The sequence below is a fragment of the Macrobrachium rosenbergii genome, chromosome 13, assembly GCF_040412425.1.
Source record: "Macrobrachium rosenbergii isolate ZJJX-2024 chromosome 13, ASM4041242v1, whole genome shotgun sequence".
Classification (NCBI taxonomy): Eukaryota; Metazoa; Arthropoda; class Malacostraca; order Decapoda; family Palaemonidae; genus Macrobrachium; species Macrobrachium rosenbergii.
Genome location: NC_089753.1, coordinates 12,914,680 through 12,942,179, shown reverse-complemented (window position 1 = coordinate 12,942,179; position 27,500 = coordinate 12,914,680). Strand labels below are relative to the sequence as shown.

General features: G+C 38.4%; 1 protein-coding gene across 1 annotated transcript in view; it reads left to right on the top strand.

The window, feature by feature from the left end:
- Positions 1 to 27,500, top strand: part of ft (cadherin-related tumor suppressor fat) — a 474,756-nt gene that overhangs the window by 269,074 nt on the left and 178,182 nt on the right. The window contains exons 2-4 of the mRNA XM_067114229.1: positions 8 to 316; positions 10,034 to 10,120; positions 25,529 to 25,675. Coding sequence (XP_066970330.1) covers positions 8 to 316; positions 10,034 to 10,120; positions 25,529 to 25,675 — 543 coding nt within the window. The remainder of the gene's footprint in view (positions 1 to 7; positions 317 to 10,033; positions 10,121 to 25,528; positions 25,676 to 27,500) is intronic.

Here is a 27,500-nt window from a genome sequence, read left to right as displayed (position 1 = left end):
TCCGCAGGTCCGAGTAACCGTCCAGGACAAGAACGACTCCCCGCCCTCCTTCGGCGACTTGCCCTTGCGGTTCACCGTGTCGGAGGACATGCTGGCCGGCCGTCAGATCGCCACGATCAAGGCTACGGATCCGGACACGCTCGGGACGCTTACGTACTCCCTCGTGGACGGAGACGACAACAAGTTCGCCCTCGACGCCGAGACGGGGTCGCTGAGCCTCCAGGACACGCTGGACAGGGAGACCAAGAGCGAGTACGAACTGACCGTCAGAGCCGACGACGGGGAACAGCACACGGATACCACCATATACATCAAGGTAAGGAAGGCAAGGGAGCCCTTTGACAGCAGATATATCTCTGTCCTTTTCCACTATACTCGAATTTACATTATTTTAAGGCCTATTTTTAATGTCATCTTTTCTAGTAACTAGGAAACTAGCTTTATTCTCCCTGACCTCAGCCTAAACTAAATGTCAAATGTATATAAATAGTTCCTCGTTGGACGAGTTGATAGAGTTCTCGGCTAGCACTCTGCTAGGCCCGAGTTCGATTCTCCGGCCGGCCAATGAAGAATTAGAGGAATTTATTTCTGGTGATAGAAATTCATTTCTCGGTGTAATGTGGTTCGGATTCCACAATAAACTGTAGGTCCAGTTGCTAGGTAACCAAATGGTTCTTAGCCACGTAAAATAAGTCTAATCCTTCGGGCCAGTCCTCTCTAGGAGAGCTGTTAATCAGCTCAGTGGTCTGGTTAAACTAAGGTATACTTAACTTAAGAAAAAAGAATAAAGATCAGCATAATAAAGAGGTCCTAAGAAATCAATAGGGTCTGCCCTTTCTCCTTGTTCTCCAAATACCGTCGTTTTCGCATTTCAGTTCCAGGCTGGCTTCATGTTCAAATTTTATTCTAATAGCTGCTGAGATAAAAGTTAAATTAAATGATTATCTCCAAAAGAGATACGAATAAGGTTTCGGATAATAATGAGTCATATAGGATCATTTAGGTCTGCCCTTTCCATGATAAGTTCTTCAGATAAAAATACCCTTACATGGCGATTGGGAAACTATTTTCATTCTGCCCAACTTCACCTTGGCTAAATAGTGCACAACTGTCTCATCGCGACAGATAAAAAAAAAAAAAAGTTTCAAGGGAATTTTAGCAGAAGCCCATGGATTCACTTTAGTCGCTGCCATGCAAATCGCGACAGGTCCCCATTTCTGATGGCAATTAATTTGTGAAAGTCAATGATCGTCAGTTTCCACGATTTCATGATGAGAACTCTATCACCGATGCAGTGTGTTTGTCTAATATCGAAATTTAAGTATATGTTTAAGGAAAATATACAGAAATAAGGGCAGTCGAAAATTCTAATAAGAAACTAAAATTTCATGCAGAAAAGAATTACACAGAAATGAAGTTAACAGCAAACTTGAGTTATAATTGGAAATTAAAATTAGGCACATCAAAGTCTGAACGTCAAAATACCAATCCTCACCAAACTGAAATTGTAATGTGGAATTAAGTTGCATCAATTACAACGGAACTTTATGTAGTTTTGAAGATCTGCGCCAATGCATATTATTATTATTATTATTATTATTATTATTATTATTATTATTATTATTACGCCAGTTCATAACAACCAAAACGCCAGAAAGCCTCGAATACAAACACGTATTATTTATATATATATATATATATATATATATATATATATATATATATATATATATATATATATATATATATATATATATATATATATATATATATATATATATATATATATATAAAAATCAGAAAGTGATGGTGAGAATAAAGGAGTGGCATAAGCAAGATCTTAGGGGAGAAAAGAGTGACTGGAGTAAGGACTATGAGACTATGAGAGAGAGAGAGAGAGAGAGAGAGAGAGAGAGAGAGAGATAACATTTTGTCAATCAGTTCCGCATCAATGGTGCCTCCGACTCCTTCCCTGGGAGGTATTACGTATTCTGAATTGATACAGCTGATTCGTCGTGTTTTCAAATTCTGGGAACATTCCTTCAATCTCCCACTCCCTTCCCCAGCCACGAAAGCACTGTCATCCCTCCTCCTCCTCCCTCACCCCCAAAAGGCAGAGGCTCCTTTTTTGATGAACTGTCGCTAGACGTGCCTTGTCTAGCTCTGCCTCAAAAGAGTCATCATTTTGGCTTGGCCCAGGCATCTGTGACGTGCTCTCTCTCTCTCTCTCTCTCTCTCTCTCTCTCTCTCAGGCCCGTCCAGGACTGGTAAAAGTTGCAGTTTTGTTTCTTATCGCCTCGCCTGTCATTTAGGATATGGTATCTAGCCCCATGACCTGACTGTTAAGGATACTGCCATATTTTACATTAGTAGTTCCTGTTTGTGTCTGTGCATCTGCTTGCTGATATCCACTGTTTATTTTTATTTTTGTTTTCAAAAAGTTAATCTCTCTCTCTCTCTCTCTCTCTCTCTCTCTCTCTCTCTCTCTCTCTCTCTCTCACAAAAGAAAATCTCACTAAGAAACTACATCCACGTGTTAAGAGTAAAAATTTTAGAGTTAAAGTTTTTGCATAAATCACAATCCATACAACGATCACGGGTGAAAAGCAACGAACAAAAACCAGAGTAATATGAAACATACTTGCGCACACACACACACACACACACACACACACAGAGAGAGAGAGAGAGAGAGAGAGAGAGAGAGAGAGAGAGAGAGAGAGAGATTAAATATTCCCAGCAAGGTCTTAGCGACATGCCAATGCAGGCTCATTGGATGATGATGAATAGACAGCAAATATCTGTCATTAATAAGACTCCATCGATGTTCAGACTGCGGGATGTCCGCTTGCGCTGGGAATAGCTGATGAGTTCGCCTTGTCTTTTTAAAAGCAAGCGCGTCTCCATCGCTCGCATGTGCGTGCGCAGATGCGCATGGGACATCATAGATGCATGTGTTCGAAAGGAGGGCTTTACATGCGTGTAATTACTTGCATAAATGCTCGTAGATGAAGATCCTCGCAATAAAACTTGGGACTTGACTTGCCACTTGCCAAGTTCACAACACTAAACTGACGGGCCAAAATGATACACTGGATCACTTTTCAAGCTAAAACGCACCCAGGCACGCAGTTGCGCGCATAAATACATATAAAAAACTATGTTCATTTTTTCAAATTGGAAATTCAATAAACAACTGACTTGAGTTCTCACAGACATTCGTGACTCCAAAGGGAAGACCAAACACAAGCATGTCCATTGACGCGCCCAAAAGCGCAAGCGCGCCAGTCTCATGATAAATGGCAGCCACGTCCCAGCATTTTACCATCTTCAGTTTGTCTTGTGATGATACATGTAGGAGAAGAACTGGCTGGCGGAGACATCGCTGTCCTTATACATAATATATACCTGAAGTTAACATGATTTAACCGTGGCTAACGAACACTGACTTGGAATCGCAACTTACATAATAATAAAAAGATTCTCTCTCTCTCTCTCTCTCTCTCTCTCTCTCTCTCTCTCTCTCTCTCTCTCTCACACACACACACACACACACACACACACACACAAATACTGGAAATCGAAATTCTCTGCATGAGAAGCTAAAATCCCCAGAGGAAACATTTGCAGAAAAATCTATTGGAAGTGCGTGGTCTCGATCCCACGCCCCCGAGAATCGAATTCCAACACAAATATGAGATAAAAGTTTAGACGCGAGAGATTTACGAATCTAGAAATCCCAGCTGTATCTGATGCCACCTTCCCGTGTCTCGACTTAATAACGGCCAAAGAGACAGCAATTCTTCATGCAGAGACGAGCTGCTTTTATCCCTTAAAGGTTGCGTTTTGCTTCTGCAATTACAATTCCAAGTATGCCATGCGGTTAGGTCATCTCTATCTTTCGAGGCGTTAACGAGGGGATTCAAAACAGAATTCTCAAATTCATCCCTTTGGCTGGTCTCGACTGTGGAAAGAAGACAGATACACACACACATATGCAGAGAGAGAGAGAGAGAGAGAGAGAGAGAGAGGTGACCATCACAAGCATTCAAAATGCCCTGTCGTTATTATTCCAAAAATGACCCAAGAAACTATGAAAATTGAAACAGTGACCTGAAATATCTTTCCGTAAGCAATTCTGCGAAACGGTTCTTCTGCACATGCACCGACTCTACGAGGGAGTGGCAGGCTATTGTTATTCATGATAAATTGGTAGATAGGTTAATTGCCTCAGTGAGGAATGAGAAAAGTTTTCTTTACGGAAACCTTCCTTTCACAGGAAGATCTGTCAGTTCCTTCGGGGTCATGTGTCACTTTTTTGGCATCTTCTTGGTCCTTACGGACCCTTTTTTCATACCTGGGCTAGGTACGGATATTTGGTGGCCCGTCCCGTCTACCTCTGCTTCAAATTCCTGGCTAGACAACATTAATATTCTCTCTCTCTCTCTCTCTCTCTCTCTCTCTCTCTCTCTCTCTCTCTCTCTCTCTCTCTCTCTCACACACACACGGAATGAAATGTTATCTCTCCAGTTAATTTCCAATCAATTCCGATATCTCTCTCTCTCTCTCTCTCTCTCTCTCTCTCCACACACACACAATGAAATGTTATCTCTCCAGTTAATTTCCAATCAATTCCGATATCTTTTCTCTCTCTCTCTCTCTCTCTCTCTCTCTCTCTCTCTCTCTCTCTCTCTCTCTCTCTCTCTCTCTCTCTCTCATACACACACACACACCCACACATATACACACATAGTGAAATGTTTTCTCTCCGGTAAATTTCCCATCAGTCTCTCTCTCTCTCTCTCTCTCTCTCTCTCTCTCTCTCTCTCTCTCTCTCTCTCTCTCTCTCTCGGGACGCAATTCAATCAAGCGACCCCACCTACCGCCGTCCATTTCGGAAGGTATCTCATTATTATGGGCTTAATCTAATTGGATACCAACAAACAAGCAACTCGTTTTGTACCGTCATCCCTCGGCGAGGAGGCCGGGTCTTAATGGTGAAATTATTCTGCTTGTACAAACAACGGCCGAATCATGTGAATTAACTATAATCACTTTTTTGAACACAGAGCGTTCCTGCGATGCGAGGAATTAGGTTAGATTGGGCTATTTTCCAATGCTTATGAAGCAGGTCATTTGTATTTAATAGAATCTTGCAGGTACGCGTGTGTGACTCTACGTGTGTGTGTGTGTGTGTGTGTTTGTGTGTGCTTGTACACAAGTAGGTGTGCGTGTGTATGATGTCAGTAAATGATCAGCTGATATTAACCTTTCGAGGCATATAAATTGGGGAACATTTTTAACTGCATTAATTTGTTATTACAGACTACAGAGTGCTTACAGACAACTATTCCTTGAATGTTCTGTGCGATTTATTAATAAGGGCTTAGCAGCCTGACAGTAATGGTAATTTCTCTCTAGATGAGGCAATTTTTGCAGGGTATACTTCAAGAAACCAGAATTTAATGTAGCTGTTACTTAATTTACAAACCGAAAACTCCGCAAATTATCTTTAAAATCTTAAAATTGTCTAAATGCTTTCAACCTTACAAATGAGACGAGTAAATTTATCATTGAAAATATTAAGAGCCATTTTACACATTTAAAATAGCGTGTAAAACATTTTACTGGAAAATGGAAAGAATATTTTTATCATTAAATTTTAAAGAGCAACTCTGACAATTAAAATAGTAAGAATAATTGTACTCCTGAAAATGGTAAAAATAATTATAACCTTCAAAATTATATTAGTATTTAGTCTTTAAAATTGTAGGAGCAATGTTGCTCTTTCAAATTGTATGAGTACTTTTGGTTTTATAAGCCTTACTGTTAAAACTAAAGATGTGGAGCATGAGTTTTGCATCGGGGTAAATATTTTCCATCTTTCGGACGTATTTTCTTAATAACAGATATTCAGGTTTTATATCTTCAAAATGGCAACAATAATGTAGCCCTGAAAATCACAGGAACAATTTTAGTCCTGAAAATGGTAGACGTAACTTTAGCATTGAAATAAAAGGAGCAATTTTAACCTTCCAAATGGTAGGAATTGTTCTCCTTTGAAGCATTAGGGATTATTTTATCCTTGAAAATGACTGGAATCATCTTGCATCTGAAAAGGCAAGATTGGCGGCATATCGGAAAAGCAGTAAGAAGGTAAGGGCAACTTCAGCTTTCAAAATATGCGGAGTCCTTTCAGCATTGAAAATGTTGCAGTTAATGCTGACCTTGATAGTGATGGGGTTAATTTTAGTATAGAAAATGACATGAGCAAGTTTACCCTTCGAGATAGTATGCAATTTTCGTTGTAAGATCTTACGAGAATTTCAGCCTTAAAAACGACAAAGGTATTTCTAGCCTTGAAAATGACATGGGCAATTTTATCCTTGAAAATGATAAGTGCAATTTTAGCCAGTAAAATGGTGCGAATATCGTTAGGTTTCAAAAATATAACGATTTCTCAGAATTTCCGAAAATGGCTCTTAGACAGTTAATCATGACAATGATAGAGTTAACGAAAGACTCGAACATACTCGAAACACTTTGATTTGTGAAAATGAAATGTTTGAATTTCGATTTAATGACACGAAAGGGGCAGAAACTGATCATATCCTCTCCACTTAAGAAAAGAAGAGGGTTACCTACTGGTATGGTTACCTTTTGGCCTGAAGAAGAAAATACTGGGATGACGGACGTCAAAGGCTCCTCAGAGAAATTCTAGAAGACTTCTCTAAAAACTTATGGCCGATGATTAACGACCGCGGCGGCCAATAAAATGTCCACTCAAAATAGCTGTGACGTCGAATGAAGTCTAAACGGCCATTAAAGAATGTATAAAATATAAACACTTTTTTCTCCTCCAGAGTCCAAATAAAATACTGATATGCATTATGTATAAGAGACCCTTTTTTTTCATACCAAAGCACTAAGAAAAAAAATACAAATATGAATTCCGCTCCCCGAGCGTTCAACTCCGATGGCATCCGATCGTGTTTATTTTGCATGCAAAGAGCGATTTAGCATTTAATGTCATTTTGGAGATAAACATTCCGATTGAATGTTTTTATTTTTTATTTTATTTTTTTTTTTTATCTGAAGGACATTAGAGTCAATGCATTCCTCAAAACAGGTCGGGCGGTTAAGCCCCCTTCCTTCCTAAATCAACAGCCGCCTACCCACACCCCCTCCCAATCCACATCAGTCCCCCTCGAGTTCAAAATCGGTGAAGGAGAGTCCTTTAAGAAGCACAAGGAGATGCGCGCGCAGATAAAAAAGGACCCGAACTATGCGGCCTCGATATGTATCTGTCATTTGTCATCTGACGGCTTATACGCCGGAGTATGTATGAATGTGAGCAAGTACCCTGGCACTGAAATACCTCTCTCTCTCTCTCTCTCTCTCTCTCTCTCTCTCTTGAGACATTCCGCAGACGTATGACGGCTTTTGCCTCCTCGCCCCCTACCCTTCCGACCTCTTCATATTCCTCCTCTTCCTCCTCCTCCTCCTCCTCCTCTTCCTGCACTCTTTGTTCCCTACATTAAAGATGAGAGATCGCACTCACAACGAGAAGGTAAAGAAGAGAAGGAATCTTTTTTTACCAACGACCGTGTCTTTCTAATAATAAAAAGAGAACTACAAAGTGTGAGGAAAAACGTCATTAAAAGTTTATTAAAAGAAGATAAGAAAACGGCGAAACAAAAACATAAGACATACCATAAACATGAAGATTAAAAAGTCCAGAGATGAGAAGAAGGAAGGGAGGATGAAGCAAGAGAAAATTCACAGTTCGATGATTGAAAGAACAAAATATAAATAAACTGTCACAAAAACAGTACAACATACAACATGAGGATCGAACGAACAGAAAAAGACGGAAACAGAAGAAGAAAGTAAAACACACAGCATGCGGATTAAAAGAAGATCCGCGTCAGGGTTGTGGGGGGAGGGGAGGAGGAGGAGGAGGAGGAGGAGCAAGAAGGCACGCTAATGCCCCGCCTGCCTAACAAGTTGCAAGCGGCGATTCCGCCGAGCGGCCCGAGGCGGACGACAATTGTCAACAGATGAAGAGGTGTGTGGAAGGAGGGTTGGGGGGCACACGGGGCAGGAAGCCGAGGAGGGAGCTGTATGACGATGGTTATCCGAGCTAATGGATGGGAGGGGGCCTTGTACCGTCAACGGGTCTCGGTGTTAGGCGACCTATGCAGATGCCCCGATTATGATGCTCTCCGCCGCTGATGACACACATTTCTTTATTAATTTCCGAGAATGGGGGGAGGGGCGTGGGTAGCATTTACCCGTTATGAATGACATGCGCGTACGTAAGCACCCGGCAGCGGGAAGCACAATTGTAGTACTTTGCCATTTACAAGTGATATGGTAAATTGTGCTGACGGGCGAAGTTGCAGGGTAGAGTTGGGTATAATGGCACTATGTCATTGTTTTTTTACTCTTCGTTTCGGCAAAGCACGTCGTGAAAGACAGTCCTCGTTAGAGGTGACTGGGAGAAGAAAGAAGGAAAATGTCTGACAGCACTGCAACTTTATTTGCCCTACTGTTTCCCTAGGTGAGGTATTTGAGCTTATACATATACATACACACATACATATATACATATATATGTGTGTCTGTAGGCTATAGATGTATATATAGCCTACATATATACATACATGTATATGTATGTACGTGTCTGTGGGCTATAGATGTATATATAGCCTACATATATACATACATGTATATGTATGTATGTGTGTATGTGTATATATATACATACATATATATATATATATATATATATATATATATATATATATATATATATATATTTGTATATGTATTTATACTGTATATATATGTACGTATATAAAAATCCTAACTGCTTATGCGTATATGAAGAGTGATTACACAGTACATATGATAAAGATTTTCTAAAAAAAAATCATGCAGAATCACATGCATGTTTCTTTCAATGAAATGAACTACAGCAAAATGATAGCCCCCTGTGCTGTGCAATTCCTTGAGACATCCGACGATTACTTCCATATACCCTGCAGCAATAGTAAACAGGGTTGCCATGATAACATTAACAATGACGTCTGATCCTGTGTTCCGTTTCGGCATACTCAATACTCTGGAGGCAACGATCAGATCCCAACGTCATCAATGACGTCACTTAGAAGCAACGTCACTGAAACACACACACACACATATATATATATATGTGTGTGTGTATATAAATATGTATGCATATATATATATATACATACACACACATATATATGTATCATTACAATATTTATCCAAGTACTTAACTAGAAGAAACCAGAGACAAGTATCTAAATATTGAAAAGTGAAAGCTAAGATTGAACAACTGCTATAAGAAAACGCCTTCCCAGACTGGCCGTGTCGAAGAATGTTCGGCACTGGGACAGTTTTTCTTTTCTTATGGGTATAACCATTGAATTTTATCTCTCTGTTTCTGATGGAATGAACGAGACTAAATTAGATCAAGTTAGAGTCATAAAATCAACTAATGGTTCAGCTGCTACTTTAGCCTTTGGTGTTGAGGGTTTCAGAATAATAATCAAATTCTTTGAATAATTTTTAAGGAGAAATTAAATATACTTATTAAAATCAGTTAAATATTAATGACACACTTTCTATCTAACAAACCTAACACCCACTTTGAACAATAAAACAATTCTGTAACTATCGTGAATAATACTGATGCTTCAAGTCCGATTGTGAATAATTTTGACAAATTTAAAACCAATAGTACTGATAAACCTATTGCCTAAAGCCTATTACCTGTAATGGATATTATTGATAAAACTATAGCCTATTATGACATTACCGATGTGCCTATTCCTGATTGCGAATATCACAGAGAAACCTATAATATCCTGAATTATAATGATTCATATAACCAACTTTGAACACTACTAAAAAAATAATACGAGTGTAACTTAGCAGTAATACTGATACAACTGTAGCCTATTCTGTATAACTACAACTGCTCCCATTTCTTCCCGAACAGGTCACAGACACGAATGACAACCCGCCGGAGTTCAAGGAACCTGCCTACTCCTTCGACATTCCGGAAGACGCCGAGAGGGGATCCAAGGTATGTCTCTTCGAATGTTCCCTCGTCTGGTGAATTGGTTACCCAATTAGAAGGTCACGAGCAAGAGTCGGATTGTGTCATTTTTACAGAGAGAGAGAGAGAGAGAGAGAGAGAGAGAGAGAGAGAGAGAGAGAGAGAGAGAGAGAGAGAGGATAACGACTGAATCATTTCACACAGGTGGGATTAAGATTACTTTATCAAGGCCCTCCTATATTTTTTTTTCATAATGGTATGCATTTTAAAGACCACTGGTTTGTCATAGTGTAATTTTTCTGTCTATCTTTTCCCACATGTGCGACCCTTAACAATCAATAACATCCAGTAACATAACTCACTTCTTAGGCCCTTAGAGGTACACTAAATTTTAAGAAAATTTGCCTATGCCATTCCTTCTTCGCCTCGTTAGAAATCTAACGTGGTTTGCTTATAAGAGAAAAGTAATACATTCAAGCTCCAGATAAGTTTCAACGTTGAATGAAAATTTTCTATAACATTAAGTAAATAAATAAATAAGCAAAATTAAAATGAATAAAATCTCAAACAATTTTAATAGTAAATACACACACGTATATATATATATATATATATATATATATATATATATATATATATATATATATATATATATATATATATATATATATATATATATATATATATATATACACGTATATATATATATATACACACACACATATACACACGTGCGTATATGCGTACGAATGTCGCTAACTGTAATTCAACAGTAGGCTATACTATGAAGATAAAAAGGCCCATAAAAACACTAGACACGTTGCAACCATATATTTCAGATACTTCTTTTCCTGTACCCCTGTTCACTGTCCAGGTAAGGACCTCCACTCTCAATAATAACAGTAATCTCAGAATCATATAATTTAATTAAAATACTAAAAGCGTTTCTTCGACTGAATTGGGAAATCAATTACCCCATCTCCTACGAGGAAGCACCCGGCCTCGCCTTGCGTATAACAATAAATTAACCGATTTATATTCAAGCATTTCGTTGATGTTCATGGGTGGTTCATAGCACATTCTCCCTTCGGTATAAATTCCGCAAGGCATCGCTGGCATACTATCGTTCTCCTTGGAGTTCCAAGCAACCGTTTTAAAAGCAATAACACGGCGATGCTAAACTTCAAAGAGAAAGACAGTTAAAAAGAAGCAACAGAGAGGTAGGGAGAACAAAAAACGCAACGAGGAAGATGTTAATTAGGGAACTTTTATTCCGGAATAACAATGCTAAAAATCTGCGTTTAGCCCAAGTCACGCGATGGGATGTCCTGTGTTAGTTCAAAGTGAATTTATTCACTCTCTTGGCTTTCGGACCTCATTTCGACCACTTCACTCAGTCCACGACCCACTTAGTGGGTTCTAATCCGTCTTGAGTTCTTAAAAAACGTTAAGGCACGTCTTTTTTTTTTTTTAATCCTAGCTCAATCCTTCTTTTATCAGGGCTTGGGACACCATAAGTGTATACACTTGACACGTAGCTGATATCAAGGTGTGATCAAGTGTACCTGAGTAAACGCTTATCTTTTGTTTTAATTTGTTGATCTATCATTCAGTACATTTCTCTCAACGACTTTTTTTCGCCTTTTATTCCGTAAAATCTTGTTTAGTCATATGAAGGTGTCCGCAATATTAACAATAAAATCGATTCGGATTAAGAAAAATGAGTGGAAACACAAATAATCAAAGAAATGAAGCGAGGAACAAGGTAAAGAGAGGAGTCCTCTCCTCTCCTTGCAATGACGAAGAAGAGGTTTGAAAACCAGCGCAACAGACGACTTTGAAATATAATATTAAAAGCAACGTTAAATCAGCCGGCCGATTATTTAGAAGTGACTAAAACCAAGTAGCTTTAGTTCTCAATACTTGGCGGAAAGTGTTTAACACTGATGGAAATTCTTTTTACTATCCTCTCTCTGGAAGTAGTAGTTTTGGCAGTACCAAAAGTGGTAGCATAAACAAATTCCGAATAGCTTAGCGGCAGTAGTAATAGTAGTGGTAACTGTTAATACCGTACTAGTAACAACATCAAATTTCTACCAGTTTAGCATTTAGTTAACTGACATGAAGTAACAGCAGCATCATGTTAGCGTAGCACACAACAACCGAAGAGGAAGAAGTCTGCCTTTCCAGTACCACTGAGAAGCCGAGCATGCGCATCAGGGGACACGGGGCCGAGCGAAAAAGAGGCCATCTCACATCTGAATATGAAAGAAGATTCCTCACACTCTCAACTCGGCGTGTAAAGCGATTCCTCGGCGACCGATTATAAAAAGGGCCAAGCCAGGCCTGGCCAGGCCAAAGAAGTGCGGTTTTATGCGACACCACATAATACCGCGGCGACATGAACACACGGGGGAAGAGCCGACACTTTATCTTGTCGAGGGTTCACTCAACTTGACATTGAATCCTTAGCTGTCCCTGCTAGTTATTATAGCTCCCTGATCGTTTCTGGTAGTTATTCTCGATCCCTGATCGTTTCTGGTGGTTATTTTTTTATTCTTGATCGTTTCTGGTAGTTATTTTTTTATCCTGATCGTTTCTGGTAGTTATTTTTTATCCTGATCGTTCCTGGTAGTTATTTTTTATCCTGGTCGTTTCTGGTAGTTTTTTTCATTCATGATAGTTTCTGGTTGTTATTTTTCATCCTGATCGTTTCTGGTAGTTATTTTTTATCCTGCTCGTTTCTGGTTTCCTAATAATTGTTTCAAATCGTGAGTCTAAAATAGTAATCATTTGGAATCCGGATCGCTTATTGTGGTTATTTGTATCATTGATAGTTTCTAGCAGTATTCTGGATGAATGATCGTTTCTGGCTATCTTTCTGGATCAATGACCGTTTCTGGCTACCATTTTGGATCAAGGATCGTTTCTGGGTATCATTTCAGATCAAGGATCTTTTATGGCTATCATTTTGGATCAAGGATCGTTTATGGGTATCATTCTGGATCAAGGATTGTTTATGGCTATCATTTTGGGTGAAGGATTGTTTCTGGAAATCATTTTGGATCGAGGATCGTTTGCGGTGATTATTTTGAATCCCATATTTAAGGCAGTTATTTTGGGCCCATTGTCGTTTCTGGTACTTACTTTGGATCCCTGACAGTTTCTCGAACTTCTTTCAGATACCAGATAGTTTCTGGTAAGAATTATGGTCATTATTCATCCATTCTCGTTGATGGACGGTAGCTTGTCCTCGATAAGCGGCTTGAGCCAGTTTTTTGACGCGGTGCTTCGTGTAGCACTTTTGACTTTGATGACGCTCATGACAAAAGTGCAACCCTCTCTCTCTCTCTCTCTCTGTACACTTATATGTGTATACATAAGTACACACATACAGATAAGAGCTTTTGTGTTGTCAAAAATAACTAGCCTCACGCTTCTGTCAGTATTTTTGAAGCTCATATTACTTCAAGTTGCCCTGGAGAGATAACACAGATCAGGTTGCTACATCTGCTTGTAGAAAAGAAAAGGGTGTTTTGTTTCATATTAAACAGTTCTTGCTTCCTCGTGGTTACAAAGCGTTAGGCAAACGAATCCAGAAGGCAACAACGAATTCGAAAAACATGTATGACGGACCGAATAACCTGATGTTATAAAAGGTCAAATTCCGGTTCCAGTTGTTAGGTCTGGAACTGGTCAGTTTGTTGCTTTACGTAGGCTGCTTGAGGGCATAATTGCCTAGTAATGACGAACACGTAAACTGTACCCTGCGTTGACAGAAAATCCAAAAGAAGCTTTTCATTCCTGAGTTTTGTGGAATTCTGAAGCTGAAGAGGTTTTTAATATATGTGGTGGTCACATGATTAGATTTATTTCTGGTAAGTGAAACTGAGTATTCTGTTCACTACAAGGAAACTATAGATACAGTTTAGCATACGCTCAAACATTTCTGCAACCTTCAGACCAAATAAATAGTAGTGGATGGCAATCACGCAAAGATGTGATGTGTGTGTGTGTGTGTATGTATGTTATAGCTTAGCCTTAGCATTAGTGTGCCGAGATTTCGATAACAATATCCCTAGTTTGAAATTACCGACACCAGTCGACCCAATTGTGAATGGGTATTAACGGAATTTTATATATATATATATATATATATATATATATATATATATATATATATATATATATATATATACATGTGTGTATATATATACATATATATATGTGTGTATGTATATATATATATACACACAAACACACTGCTGAACGTTGAACGTCCGGTGCATAACACATCTCAGACAAACGGACAAACCAGACACAGATCGTCCTGAGTCACAGACAACGTTCTACCACATTTTCCTGATAAGAAACAAAAAGAGAGAGAGAAAAAAAAGGTCCCAAGAACTCGTCTGTATGCTTGATTATCCGGCATGAACATAACTTCCCCACCAAAAAGTCCCGGACAATATTAATGGTTTCTCCGGTATCCCTCTTGTCGAGGAACGCATCTCCATCTTATTACATTTGTATCTCTTTTGGGATACAGCGAAAACTCGTCTCCTCAGGTCTATTTATAAGACGTGGTCTCGTCTCCCTCTTTCTCGGCTTCAGTTGGTCCCGCTCCTTCAGTTCGTCCGGTTCTTTTTGTTGGTTTGTCCCTTTGTCGCCTTTCTTTCATCTTCTCCCTGTCTCTTTGCTTCCTTCTAATGCTTTATTTGCAACTGAGAAATGTTGCTTCCTCGCAATCTCACTTTGTTTTTATTGCCCCTTGACTTTTTCTTTGGCATTCATTCATTTGCCTTCCGGATGACTACTCACTCTCTCTCTCTCTCTCTCTCTCTCTCTCTCTCTCTCTCTCTCTCTCTCTCTCACTTTCATACATACATACATTTTTTTTTTACGTTAGTTTAACCAGACCACTGAGTTAATATTAACTCTCCTACATACAAGTATATATATATAATATATATATACACATGTATGTATGTATGTATACACACACACACACACACACACACACATATATATATATATATATATATATATATATATATATATATATATATACAATGGATGTACAGCTAACAATCTCACCTTTGAAGGATTTTTGAGACATTAGAAGGCTGTACCCCTCTGGCGCCATCTATCTCCAAAAACTAGAGGAAAAGAATTATATATATATATATATATATATATATATATATATATATATATATATATATATTATATATATATATATATATATATATATATATATATATATATATTACAAAAGAACAGTTGATATAATAAACAGACAAACAGAATAAACAGTAAAAAGGCGAATACTTTGTTAATGATTATATAACTAAGAATACACGATTATATTGACACAAACGCTTAGTCACCAAGATCCTTATCAATTCTATTACAGCAACACAGATCTGTCTTGATATGAAAAAATAAATGGTCCAGTAATTCATTAATAAATACTATACGTATAAATGAATTAAAAACAATTCAATTAACTTGATTCGTGAAAAAACCTTTCTCGATATTATCACTACAAGAAATAATTCATTAATTATTTCTTGTAGTAATTATATCGAGAAAGGTTTTTCATTAATGCATCATTTGCCACAAATACCTTCATCGATAGCATACCTTCAAGAAGTAATTCATTAATAAATAACTTAAATATATGAAAATAGAATTCACAACGCTTCAGTTTACTAAAAGAATGATTATTATCTATACCATCAGCGCAATGAGGATTTGTCTTTGATTAGGTATCGAAGCGATAATTGCTTTTTCGTGTTATGCAAATTAAAAAGGTGTTTGCCGGAGTGCTTGCTGTGCAGGGTATGAAAAAAAAACAGTGATCAATCAACCATCCAAATATGGGTGGCCATTTAAAAAATCAGATGAATACCATTAGCAGTGGTTTTTAGAGAGAGAGAGAGAGAGAGAGAGAGAGAGAGAGAGAGAGAGAGAGAGAAGGAGAGAGAGAGAGGCACACTCAACTTCAGTTAAAAAATATCCTTTCTTCTTTAAGGAGAAAGAGAAGGTGGCTATGAATGGAGATCAGATGAACGACAATTATTGTTTTAGAGAGAGAGAGAGAGAGAGAGAGAGAGAGAGAGAGAGAGAGAGAGAGAGAGAAGGCACACTCAACTTCAGTTAAAAAAATATCCTTTCTTCTTTAAGGCGAAAGAGAAGGTGGCTATGAATGGAGATCAGATGAACGACAATTATTGTTTTAGAGAGAGAGAGAGAGAGAGAGAGGAAAGGAACGGCTGTGAATCAAGGACCTATAACTGTAAAACCGAAGAGGACAGACCGAGAGCACAGAACAGCGAACACAAAGTTCGTCTGGGAGTATCTCTTGAGAGATCGCGCATTATATCCCTGTTGCTGTCGTTGTTAATCCCTGCAGTTGCGAGATCAATAACATCGCGCTGCCGGGTAGTATATCCGGCCCTTGTCAGCCGGATCGTATGAGCCGCGCTCATATCTGTATGTTTTGACAAGGCTGGATGCTGATGGGGGCTGTACACGTCGCATTCGCGTCACCGGGCGGGTCGTTCCATCCACATCATGTCAAATCGGCGGCAGCATCTTCTCTAATCAGGGCTGTCACTTGAGGACCCTGCAGATGCATTCGGCCTGCCAAGACGCCTGTAAACTTGTGTTGCATCTGTGTTCAGCCCCCTTCACCCAAATAATCCCCCCCCCACCCAACCAACCCAAATCCCCACCACTACCCCCTAAATATACCTTTCCTTTCCATTCGCCATCACCCAACTTTTATTTCTCAAATACAATTCAAAATGTTATAGGCCTCTTGAATGTAGTAGCTTTGTAAACTGTTCGGTAATAATATTCACGTTTTATAAATAAATAAAAAGGAAACCAGAGTACTGAAGGATGAATACCAATGAGAAACAAATTCATAAAACAAATGGTTCAAAAGAGTAGGAGAAAAACACAAGCATAAACACTTGCACCTGTCTACCCTGAGACTTCTTGGTTACCCGCTGCTTCAGATAAGAGATACAGCGACATCGGATTTCGTCTCTTCTCCTCCTTCCCTTAAGAAGTGTTCGGACCGTTTTCTAGAGAAGTTTTTTGTTCTTTTTTTTTTTTTTTACAAGAATATGACCTGTTTTGATAAGGATCCAGATGGGTTCAGTGGAACCCACTCGCTGTAATAAATCTTGTAATCTAGTCTGACAATACAATATTTTCTGGCGTTTAAGTCAACTCAAGTCGATTTAAACCGAAATGTTTATCGTAGGTGAACACGAAAGTCACAGAAAACCTGTATTACGTTGAAGATTGACAAGAAGTGTTTTTACAGGGGGGGATATGATGAGCAATATCAAGGTAAAGCATAGCGAGTTTGAATAAAAGTGATGAGGTTACTACTAATGAAATAACAATAAATTTATTGAGCTGCAATTGAAATGATGTAGGATTATTGAACTAATAAACTGATAATTCAACGTGTACAAAATCAGAAATTCTTCTGTAGAGCTTTTATCTAGGTTTGCACCACCACAAATTTCTTTTCGAATGTTCTGATCGAGCAGAATATTTAAAGGTTTACCTAGGAAGCGCATTAATTGCTCGTCACTTACTTTTACCACAATTTCAAGTGCAGTAGCGGTTGTGGAAAGAATGGACAGCAACAGTAAAAAAAAAGACAATAGCAACAATGGAAGAAAAGTGTGCGAGCTGTGAAAAAAAAATAGCCACAGTGGAAGAAAGAGATATCAACCATGGAAAAGAGGTAGCAAATGTGGAAAAAAGAGGTAACAACAGAAGGATATCAAAGGTGGAAAAGAGGTGGCAAATGTGGAAAAAGGGTCAGCTGTCGAGAAAAAGGATAGCATTAGTGGGGAAAAAAAGATAGCAATTGTAAAAGAGGGGTAGCATTAGCAGAAAAAAGTGGTAGTAACTGTGGAAAAAGGTTTAGCAACAGCGGAAAAAGGGTAGCAACTGTGAAAGAAATGCAGCAACAGTCGGAGGTGTGGTAGCAACTGTGGTAAAAATGAGCAGCGACAGCGGACAGAGTGTTAGCAACTGTAGGGGAAATGGATGGCAACAGTGTAAAGAGTGGTGGCAACTGTGGAAAAAATGAGTGGCAACTGTGGAGAGTAAGGGAGCAACAGTTGCAAAAGGTAAGGGAACTGTGGAAAAAAGGAAGCTACTATGGAAAAAAAAAATGAGCAGCAACTGAGGAAAAGTGGGGAGCAACAATGGCAAAACCGAGAGCAACTGGATACAAGGGTAGCAACATGGTAAAACAGTGGCAAAATCAGAAGCAACAAAGGCAAACGCTGCAGCAAACGTTAAAAACTGGAAGCAATAGTTAAAGTGAAGTGGGACTTGCAAAAGCAACAAACAGCAACGGTTAGCTGATTAGCAACAACAGTCGCTATGGTGGTATCAAAAGAAATTTAGCAGTGGTAGTAGAAACAGTTGCTTGAGTAGCAACAGTAGTATCACAATTGCATCAGTAGCAACAGCAATCTCGGATATTAACAGCTGCAGTTGCATTATCGTCAGTGGTTAACATTGTCTTCGCTCGCAAGATGAGCTTGATGGTCTTCCCATCTCTCTCTCTCTCTCTCTCTCTCTTCCCCTCCTCTCTCTCTCTCTCTCTCTCTCTCTCTCTCTCTCTCTCTCTCTCTCTCTATAACTGGTCTTCTTCATGCATCCATCTATAAATACCTACTAACCGGGTCTGTGCGGAACCATATGGTAATGGGCATTCTCGGACAGTGCTACTTTTGTTCGTTGCTTTGTCTGATGCTTTTATTATTATTATTATTATTATTATTATTATTATTATTATTATTATTATTATTATTTTACATGCAACATTAAAAGTGGAAAAATAAAATAAAATACTCTACGACACAGCAAAAAACAAGTCAATAACCTAATGACTTAGACATGCAAATAAATCTAACCAAAAATATCTTAACGATAACAAAAGACAGTTCTGTACCCACTTGTGCAAAGATAGAAAATAACCTCTCTCTCTCTCTCTCTCTCTCTCTCTCTCTCTCTCTCTCTCTCTCTCTCTCTCTCTCAAAATAATGAAAAAAAGGTTGAGGAATGTTATCGGGTCCTAGCTCCGTGTAGTGGCCGGGCAATGACAACTATGCAACAGTGACCCCTCGGTATCAGAGTGTGAGAAAGAAAGAGGAGTTCAATGGGTGTACGTGTTTGTGGGTGTGTGAGTGTGTGTCAGTGTGTGAGTACGTTTGTGTATGTGTGTGTGTGTGTCAATGTGTAAGTACGTGCGTTTAGTGGTAGATATATATACATACATATATATATATGTATATATATAAAGAAATAGAGAGAATATTAAGAAAGAAAAAAAAAAAGACAATACGATCGACGACGTCGACTCGTTGGCTTTGATAAATAAATAAATAAATAAATAAATATATAAATGTATATTATCTTATTATCTATCTATCTATCTATTATATATATATAATATATATATATATATATATATATATATATATATATATATATATATATATATATATATATATATATATATATATATATATAAAGAAACAGAGAGAAGGAGATGACAGTACAATCGACGACGTCGACTCGTCGGCTTTAAAGAATATAAACTGGTAGTAGATTTCGGGAGTAAAATTGATAAATAGGACTCAACATTACTTAACGTTATCTACTGCGCGCTAGCTCAGTTCAAGAAACATTTGACGCTCTTCCGTTCCTGTTGCTGATATACTTGGGGTGAATGAACCTCATTTTTACAAGAAAAGTTGACCAAGCGGTCAGTTGTGGTTTAATACTCTCTCTCTCTCTCTCTCTCTCTCTCTCTCTCTCTCTCTCTCTCTCTCTCTCTCTCGTGTTATTACTCAATCCTATTTCTTGCTCTCTACCTGTCTCCATAATGAAATATATCGTAGTAAAATCAGACTTTAAGATTAATGCTTAATTAAAGATTTTGGATGAAACGGAAGACAAAACGGGAATTGTTTCTCATTTCGTCGTCCCAGCTTTGTATACATTGCTAGTGTTATCTCAGGGATTATCTGCCATAAATGTTTAAGTATTAATGTTTAGGATTAAGCTGCTACCTCCATTTTCGTGCCCTTACAAATGCTCAAAGAAACCAAAAGTGCCAATTTCGGCTGGCTTTCATTGGTGGGCACTGTTGCAAGTATACAAAAGGAAATTATTAGTAGAATTTTAAAGGCATCCATTTTATTCTTCATAAGTTATCTTTTATAGTTCATCAACCCTTCAGAGAATGTCCATACTTCTACCAAGTCTGGCATTCTTTCTTCATCTTCAAACCTTAAATCAAAGCTCTGGGAGACCTTGCTTTCTTTTGTGTCGCCTGACCTTGGCTATTATCTGTATTTTTTATAACGATATTTCATCACCTGAGGGATATAGACCTTTGACGGCGACATTCTTTAGGTCCTCGTGAGGCAGAGTAGTCAAATTTATGGACTTGGGTGCCCGTCTCTGCTCCCTTGGCATAAGAAAAAAAACAACCATCAAGTTTGGGATACCTTAACGGTGAACATACTCCAACACCGGCCTTGCTTTCAGCGTTAACTACGAAACAGTGAAAAGACACTCCTACATAATGACTCTTACATAGCTAACCTATTTTTGAAGAGGCCACAAAGAGAGAGAGAGAGAGAGAGAGAGAGAGAGAGAGACAGAGAAACCATTTTAGGGCCTACTATGAGACCCATCTTGATCTTTCTTCCGAGGCCAACTACGGTTTATTCCCGAGTGTACTTTTGGGGAGTCAAAGTGGGCCTCCTCTTGCCTCAGCCGCGAGAGGTTGCCGAGAAGTAATTTATGCTTCCCCTTTAAGCTTCCTTTAACGAACTTTATGACCAATTAGCTGTGTTGGGGGTGGACGGAGAACGCCAGGAGGGATAGGGGTGGTTGGTCTACCATGGGGGGCTGGATGGGGGAAGAGAAGCAGGTATACCGAGTTCCAACATAGTTTGTTGCCCCCAACAACCAACCAACCAGCCAGAGCTTCGCCTGACCTTTTGTGTGGGGCTATGTGTGGGCGTGTGATTGTGCTCGGGGAAGGGGCAAGGGAGGGCCGGGAGTGCGTAGGGCTGTTTTAGAGTATGTCCAGTGAAATGGTGCAAGCGTCTACGGTTGATAAATGACAATATGAAAGAAAAACAAGACAAGGAACATATGTACAACCTCTCTCTCTCTCTCTCTCTCTCTCTCTCTCTCTCTCTCTCTCTCTCTCTCTCTTTAATAATACACACACACACACACACACACAAGTGTGTGTGTGTGTGTGAATACTTAGATGGATTAACTAAATACTCCCATCACTGATCAAAGTAAAATGACTCTCATCCAACACAACTGTAATTCACTCAAAGCAGAAGCAATAAAACCAGAGACTTTCCATAATGCGATGGTAACTGACGGGGAATATATGATTAAGAAACGTTCCGAAATGTGTACATGGAATTACCTTTCCTATGACTGGATGTATGTAAGCCCAATTCTCAAAAGATATTTCTAATCACTACCTTTTCAAAGCTACATAGTCAATAATAATAATAATAGTAATAATAATAATAACAATAATAATAATAATAACAACCTCAATTGTCCTTGCAGTTTAAATATGAATAAATTAAAATAGTTTCATGTGAAATTATTGTTTGGGTTTTGGGGAGAAACACGTTCCTGGTCAGTGTTTGGATGGGTGATCGGTAATCAGTGATACCAGCCACGAGACTAAACAAATGAGTAGAAGTGGACGCAGGGTCAACGAGAGAGAGAGAGAGAGAGAGAGAGAGAGAGAGAGAGAGAGTATGTATGTATGTATGTATGTATGTATGTATGTATGTATATATATATATATATATATATATATATATATATATATATATATATATATATATATATATATATATATATATATATATATATATATATATATATATATATATATATATATATATATATATATATATAAAGATAAAAAGGCCCATAAAACACTATTTGAACATGGCAACCATATATTTCAGGCACTTCCTTCTGTATCCAGGCGTTACATACTTGGACACATATTTGTAGTTCACATGACCCTTTAAAAGTATATTCTAATAATTTTAAAATCTCAAGTGTAGTAAATAGAAAATGCAATTCCATATCGTCAGTTATCAGCTTAAGGTTAAAATCCCATTATAATCACATCTAATCAAAACATGCGTTTATGTTTCAAGTAAAAGCAACTGAATATAACGCAACCGATCGCATCCGTAAAATCTGAATGCATAGTTATTGTATTGGTGATGGAATAGAAATTAACATCGTCGTTCATGTTGCATAAATCTTCATGAGGAACATTTTCGAGGCTATTTAGTTATGATTACTAATTTACGTATATTTAGCTAAGCAAACTTAAGTGAAATATGATGACTAGGAGTATCAGAAAAATATTGTAAAACGCACAGGGAAATTAGAAATATCTAGAAGTAAGATAAAGTTCCAAGAGATACAGTGGAATTCACGATGCGCCTTAAAGAAGTAGTGAAGATCAACTATGAGTAGCAGAATGTTTGTATGGAATTTTGCAACTCACTTGGTAAGAAACAAGTTAATTCATTTTGTGTTTTAGACTATGGAAGCCTTAACTTATCAGTAAGCAATCCCCAAGAATAATTACTGAAAATTAGCGCTGCAGCTACAAAGGTCATCGATACCTACGTATGAAGCAAAGTTTTCCAAAAATGAACCATATCCTAAGCGTTGAAGACTTATTTTTAATCAGAGAATAATTAAGTCTTTGAATAAAATCATGTGTATGTGTGAACACGAGACAACTGGCTGTTCCCTAATAATGTGCATCAATTACATGAAACTCAATGCCGTAGTTATTAAAAAAAAAGTAGTGCAACCTATTAGGCAATTCCATATATAATGGGACTAATATTTCTTGCCCTTTGTAATACGAAGGCTCTCCACTAATAAGCAGAGATGAGGGAGAGATTGAAGGGTCTCGGTGCTTACAGAGAAGCTCTAAAGACTTTGTTTCACTCGCAGGGACCTCACTCGCTTTGCAGAATCACTTCTTTTTCCAAGACTATTAAAATCTATTTTATCTACCTCCCCTTTTTCCATTTCTTTCTCCTTCCACCCACCCCCGTTCCCGTTGAACTGCCTCTTATAAAATCTTCCGCATTACTGTTTATCGGCTTCTAAGAGGGGCGCCGCCCCTGATGCATCAAATGCACTCCCTCTTACTGAAACTGCTTCCATTTTATAACTGGTTCTTGGTCAAATGGACACCCATTACAAGTCCTCCTCCGCTCCCAACATTCTCTCTTTTTCTGAGACCGTTTGAAATACTCTCTCTCTCTCTCTCTCTCTCTCTCTCTCTCTCTCTCTCTCTCTCTCTCTCTCTCTCTCAGAAACCACTTAAAAAAGCTAAGAAAAAAAGTCTCGTTAATGGCTCTTATCGCCAATCCTTCCCTTGCCTTTGTAAAATGTTGACCTGCATCTTAGCTCTTGGGTTCCCCTGTCCCCACCCTGTCCCTGGGCCCTTACCCGTATCCCCCTTTTCATTGTAAACCCCATCCCTTCTACCTATTACCCACTCGCTTCCCTCGTTGCACACAGAAACAAACAAACACACAAACGCATATTTGGATGGGGTATATTCGAAGGAGCTTAAAAAATTTCATGATAAAAGTGCGAGTGCTTGTGGGGGTTAAATGTACAGATGGTTGCTCAGGATGTGTGTTTGTGCTAGCAGCTAGCGTATCATGCGTTGTTTGTGAAGGGTGTGTATGTGCTTAAGATTAGTTTGTGAAGGATAAGTGTGTGAGCACAATTTATTAGAGAGAAAAGTGTAAGTTCGTGGATTTGTTTGTGAATGTAATACAATTTAAGAAGGAAACTGAATGTGCATGCACTCTGTAAATGCAAAGGCCTTTCATATGGATATGATTTGTTTGCGAAAGATGTTCATGCGTATAAAATACATTACCTACAGACGTGCAATTCTAAAAGCTGTGTGTGAAGGATGCGTCTGTTTGTCTAATTTGTTTGTCAAGGGTCTTCATCTAAATCCTTTATGTGCGATGAACTTTTATGTGTAAACGTTTAAATTCTTAACGATTATGTAAAATCAGTTTGTGAAAGACAATTATGTGTTTACAGTTTGTTTGTGAAAGGCGTCTGTAAAATCTGTTTGTTAAGGATATGTCTGTGGCAGACGTGTCTGTGTGGAAAATTACTTTGTGAAAGAATTGTACGGTGGAAAATGCGCCTGAAAGAGGACATGTATATACGTACGTAAGCTGTGTTTGTGAGCGACACGGTTTCTTTATTTGGGTTTGTGGTCACGTGCTCGTGTAAATGCGCAAAGCTGATGTAAACGTTATCTTTATTAGTTGTCTGGGACATTTTCATCGTGTGTCTTACGCCCAGTTCAATTGCTTCATTGTGTAATATCAGCTTTTATTCTGAGCTACAGTTTTCAGTAGAGTTGTCGCCTTTACTCTTATTATATGAGCTTACAAACCACGACAAGGAAACGATGGCAGAACAAACACCTATTTATTCTGGGACCAGATAACGGAGCTCATTCTAATATCGTAGATTAAAAGGCGGAGTTTATTTACATTTATTATATGAGCTTACATACCCCAGAAAGGCATTCACTGGAGGAACACCTCCGACTCATTCTGAAATCAGATAATGATAATTATTCTCATGCTGCCCTGCAGTATTTATTGACTCGAATGATCTTACCTGCTGCGATGAGACAACGATTACAGAATGCCCGCTCATTCATTCTAGAATTATATGAGAGAAGCTCATTTTAAAATATTTCTTTTCCGTATTGATGATGATCTTCTGTCTTGCGCGTCCATAGCTTTTCATATTGATTATTTCCATCAGTTTAAAAACCAGCGAGAGGAACGATCAGAGCCCAATATAAGTCTTTACCTATCTATTACATCATATTGCTTTTATCATCAGTATTCATATACACCAATGTCTTCTAGCTTTACAGACTAAGATGGCTGAGATGATTAACACGTCTATAATTTTGTCTTTATTTTTTTTTATTTGAATTTTATAGTGAAGTTTTCTCTTTTCTAAATATATAGCAAGAACACATAGCTATTTTTTTTATTGGTATTATTGGTAATACCCTTCTCAAAATACGCACAACATCACTTATCAGTGATTAAAAAAGCTAACTAATGAAACGTAAACAAAAAATCTACTCTTTAAAAAAATAATAAATTACAAAAAGGAAATATATGAAACATAACCTTATTACTAATGAAGAATTAACAAGCGCACAAGGAACATGTGAAAAAAAAACTACTGAACAATTAATATAATTATTTTTATCATTGTTTTCCTCCATTCCAGGTGGGCAAGGTTTCAGCCTCCGACGCTGACGAAGGAACCAACGGGCAGGTGTCCTACACGGTCATTTCCGACTGGGGCAACGACGTCTTCTCCCTCAATCCTCAGACGGGCGTCTTCACGCTCACGTCCAGGCTCGACTACGAACAGGTAAGGCGCCAGGAATATGTTTTGATGGAACAGATGTTACATCCAGAAACAAGTAAAACATGCGCCTAAGTTTCTTCGGCGAAATAGAGTTTTCTGTACAGTGTAAAATGCTGTATGAAACTCTCACCCACGGTCCATGATACTCTCAGCCGCGGTCCATGAAACTCATCCACGGTCCGGTGGTGGTCTGGGTTGTTGTACCTATGGCGGTGCCAGAAGTACGGTTATGGCTAAATTTAACCTTAAATAAAATAACTACTGAGGCTAGAGGGCTACAATTTGGTAAGTTTGATGATTGGACGGTGTGTGATCAACATACCAATTTGCAGCCCTCTAGCCTCGGTAGTTTTTAAGATCTGACGGCGGACAGAAAAAGTGAGGACGGACAGACAAAGTCATATCCATAATTTTCTTTTACAGAACACTAAAAACTATACGAAAGGAATTACTTGACACAAGAGCAATGTAAACGGAGACATTTGGAATTTATAGTGATAAAAATAATCGAAATTATGTCGGTAATTTTCGAGAAATAGAAATCAGTAAAACTCTCACAAATAATATAAATCATACAAAAAATTCTTCGAAATAATGAGAATACATCGGAAAATTCAGTGAAGTAATTACCAGAAATTACATCGGAATATTCTTCTGTAATCTATACTAAGAGATTACACCAGAAAATTCCTAGAAGTGAGGATACATGTGAAAATTCTGAGAAATAAAAGGCCTTAACGCAAAAAAAAAAAAATGTACTCGAGATTACTCAGTGAAAAACGGTGCTATTATAGGAATATCCGTCAAGCGTCAACGAGGTGACAGGAACCATCCAAGTAAAAAAGCGACATAATAGGAATCACCCTACCAAAAACAATGATGTAATAGAAACTATGAACCGAAAAACAGTAGCACAAAATAATTATACAAAAAATTGCTAAAAAAAAAAAAAAATACAGTATCCCGGAAAAATAAACATCGATCCGAAATGTGGAAAAATAGGTTCGATATGGTATAAAAAAAAAATCCCAAAAACTTAAAAAGAAAAAAAATCCTATTTGAAGTTTCCATCAGGCTGGGCAATTAGGTTGCCTGCGCCATCGCCTCTACATGAAAAAACAGTGATATGTGGCTCTCTCACTCCCCATCCACAAATTCCCTTTTAGTTAATTACGCGTTTAAGAACGCATAGGCTATGTGCGCCATAGGCCGCAATTAAACACATTAGAATGACAATTTACGCATGCATTTCCATGTGCATACGCCGTTCGAAACCCATATCATTGAATTTATGACATTAGATGCGCAAACACTGCAAGACCATATAAACAAAAATACGCATCAAGCACGTCGTTGTATTGGCGCGCTTAAATACGCTCACACACAAACACAGTATATGAGTCATACGCCTAAACGTGTTTAGACGGCTAGGCGAAACAGAGTAACGGTGCCTGGTCCATCGCGCTATCTCCTGGAGAGTAACTGTTAAACCTGGTTAAAGCAGTTATATCGCTCGGTGTGTAAAATTGTGGGTAAGTGCAGAGGGGGACAGAAGGCTATGGGGGAGGGGAGGGGGGAGCTGATCGTCCTCTATCTGATAAGGAGCCTATCGTAAAGTTTACTCCGTCACTGGCACTTTACGCTGCATCAATTATCGCTTAAGAGCGGGCTTCCATCTTCACCTCTCTCTCTCTCTCTCTCTCTCTCTCTCTCTCTCTCTCTCTCTGCTGCTCTTTTTTTTTTAATCTATTTGCCGCTCACTGACCCATGAACGGTAATGTGGTCAAATTATGCAACTCTATGGCGTGCATTGGCAACCATAGCTATA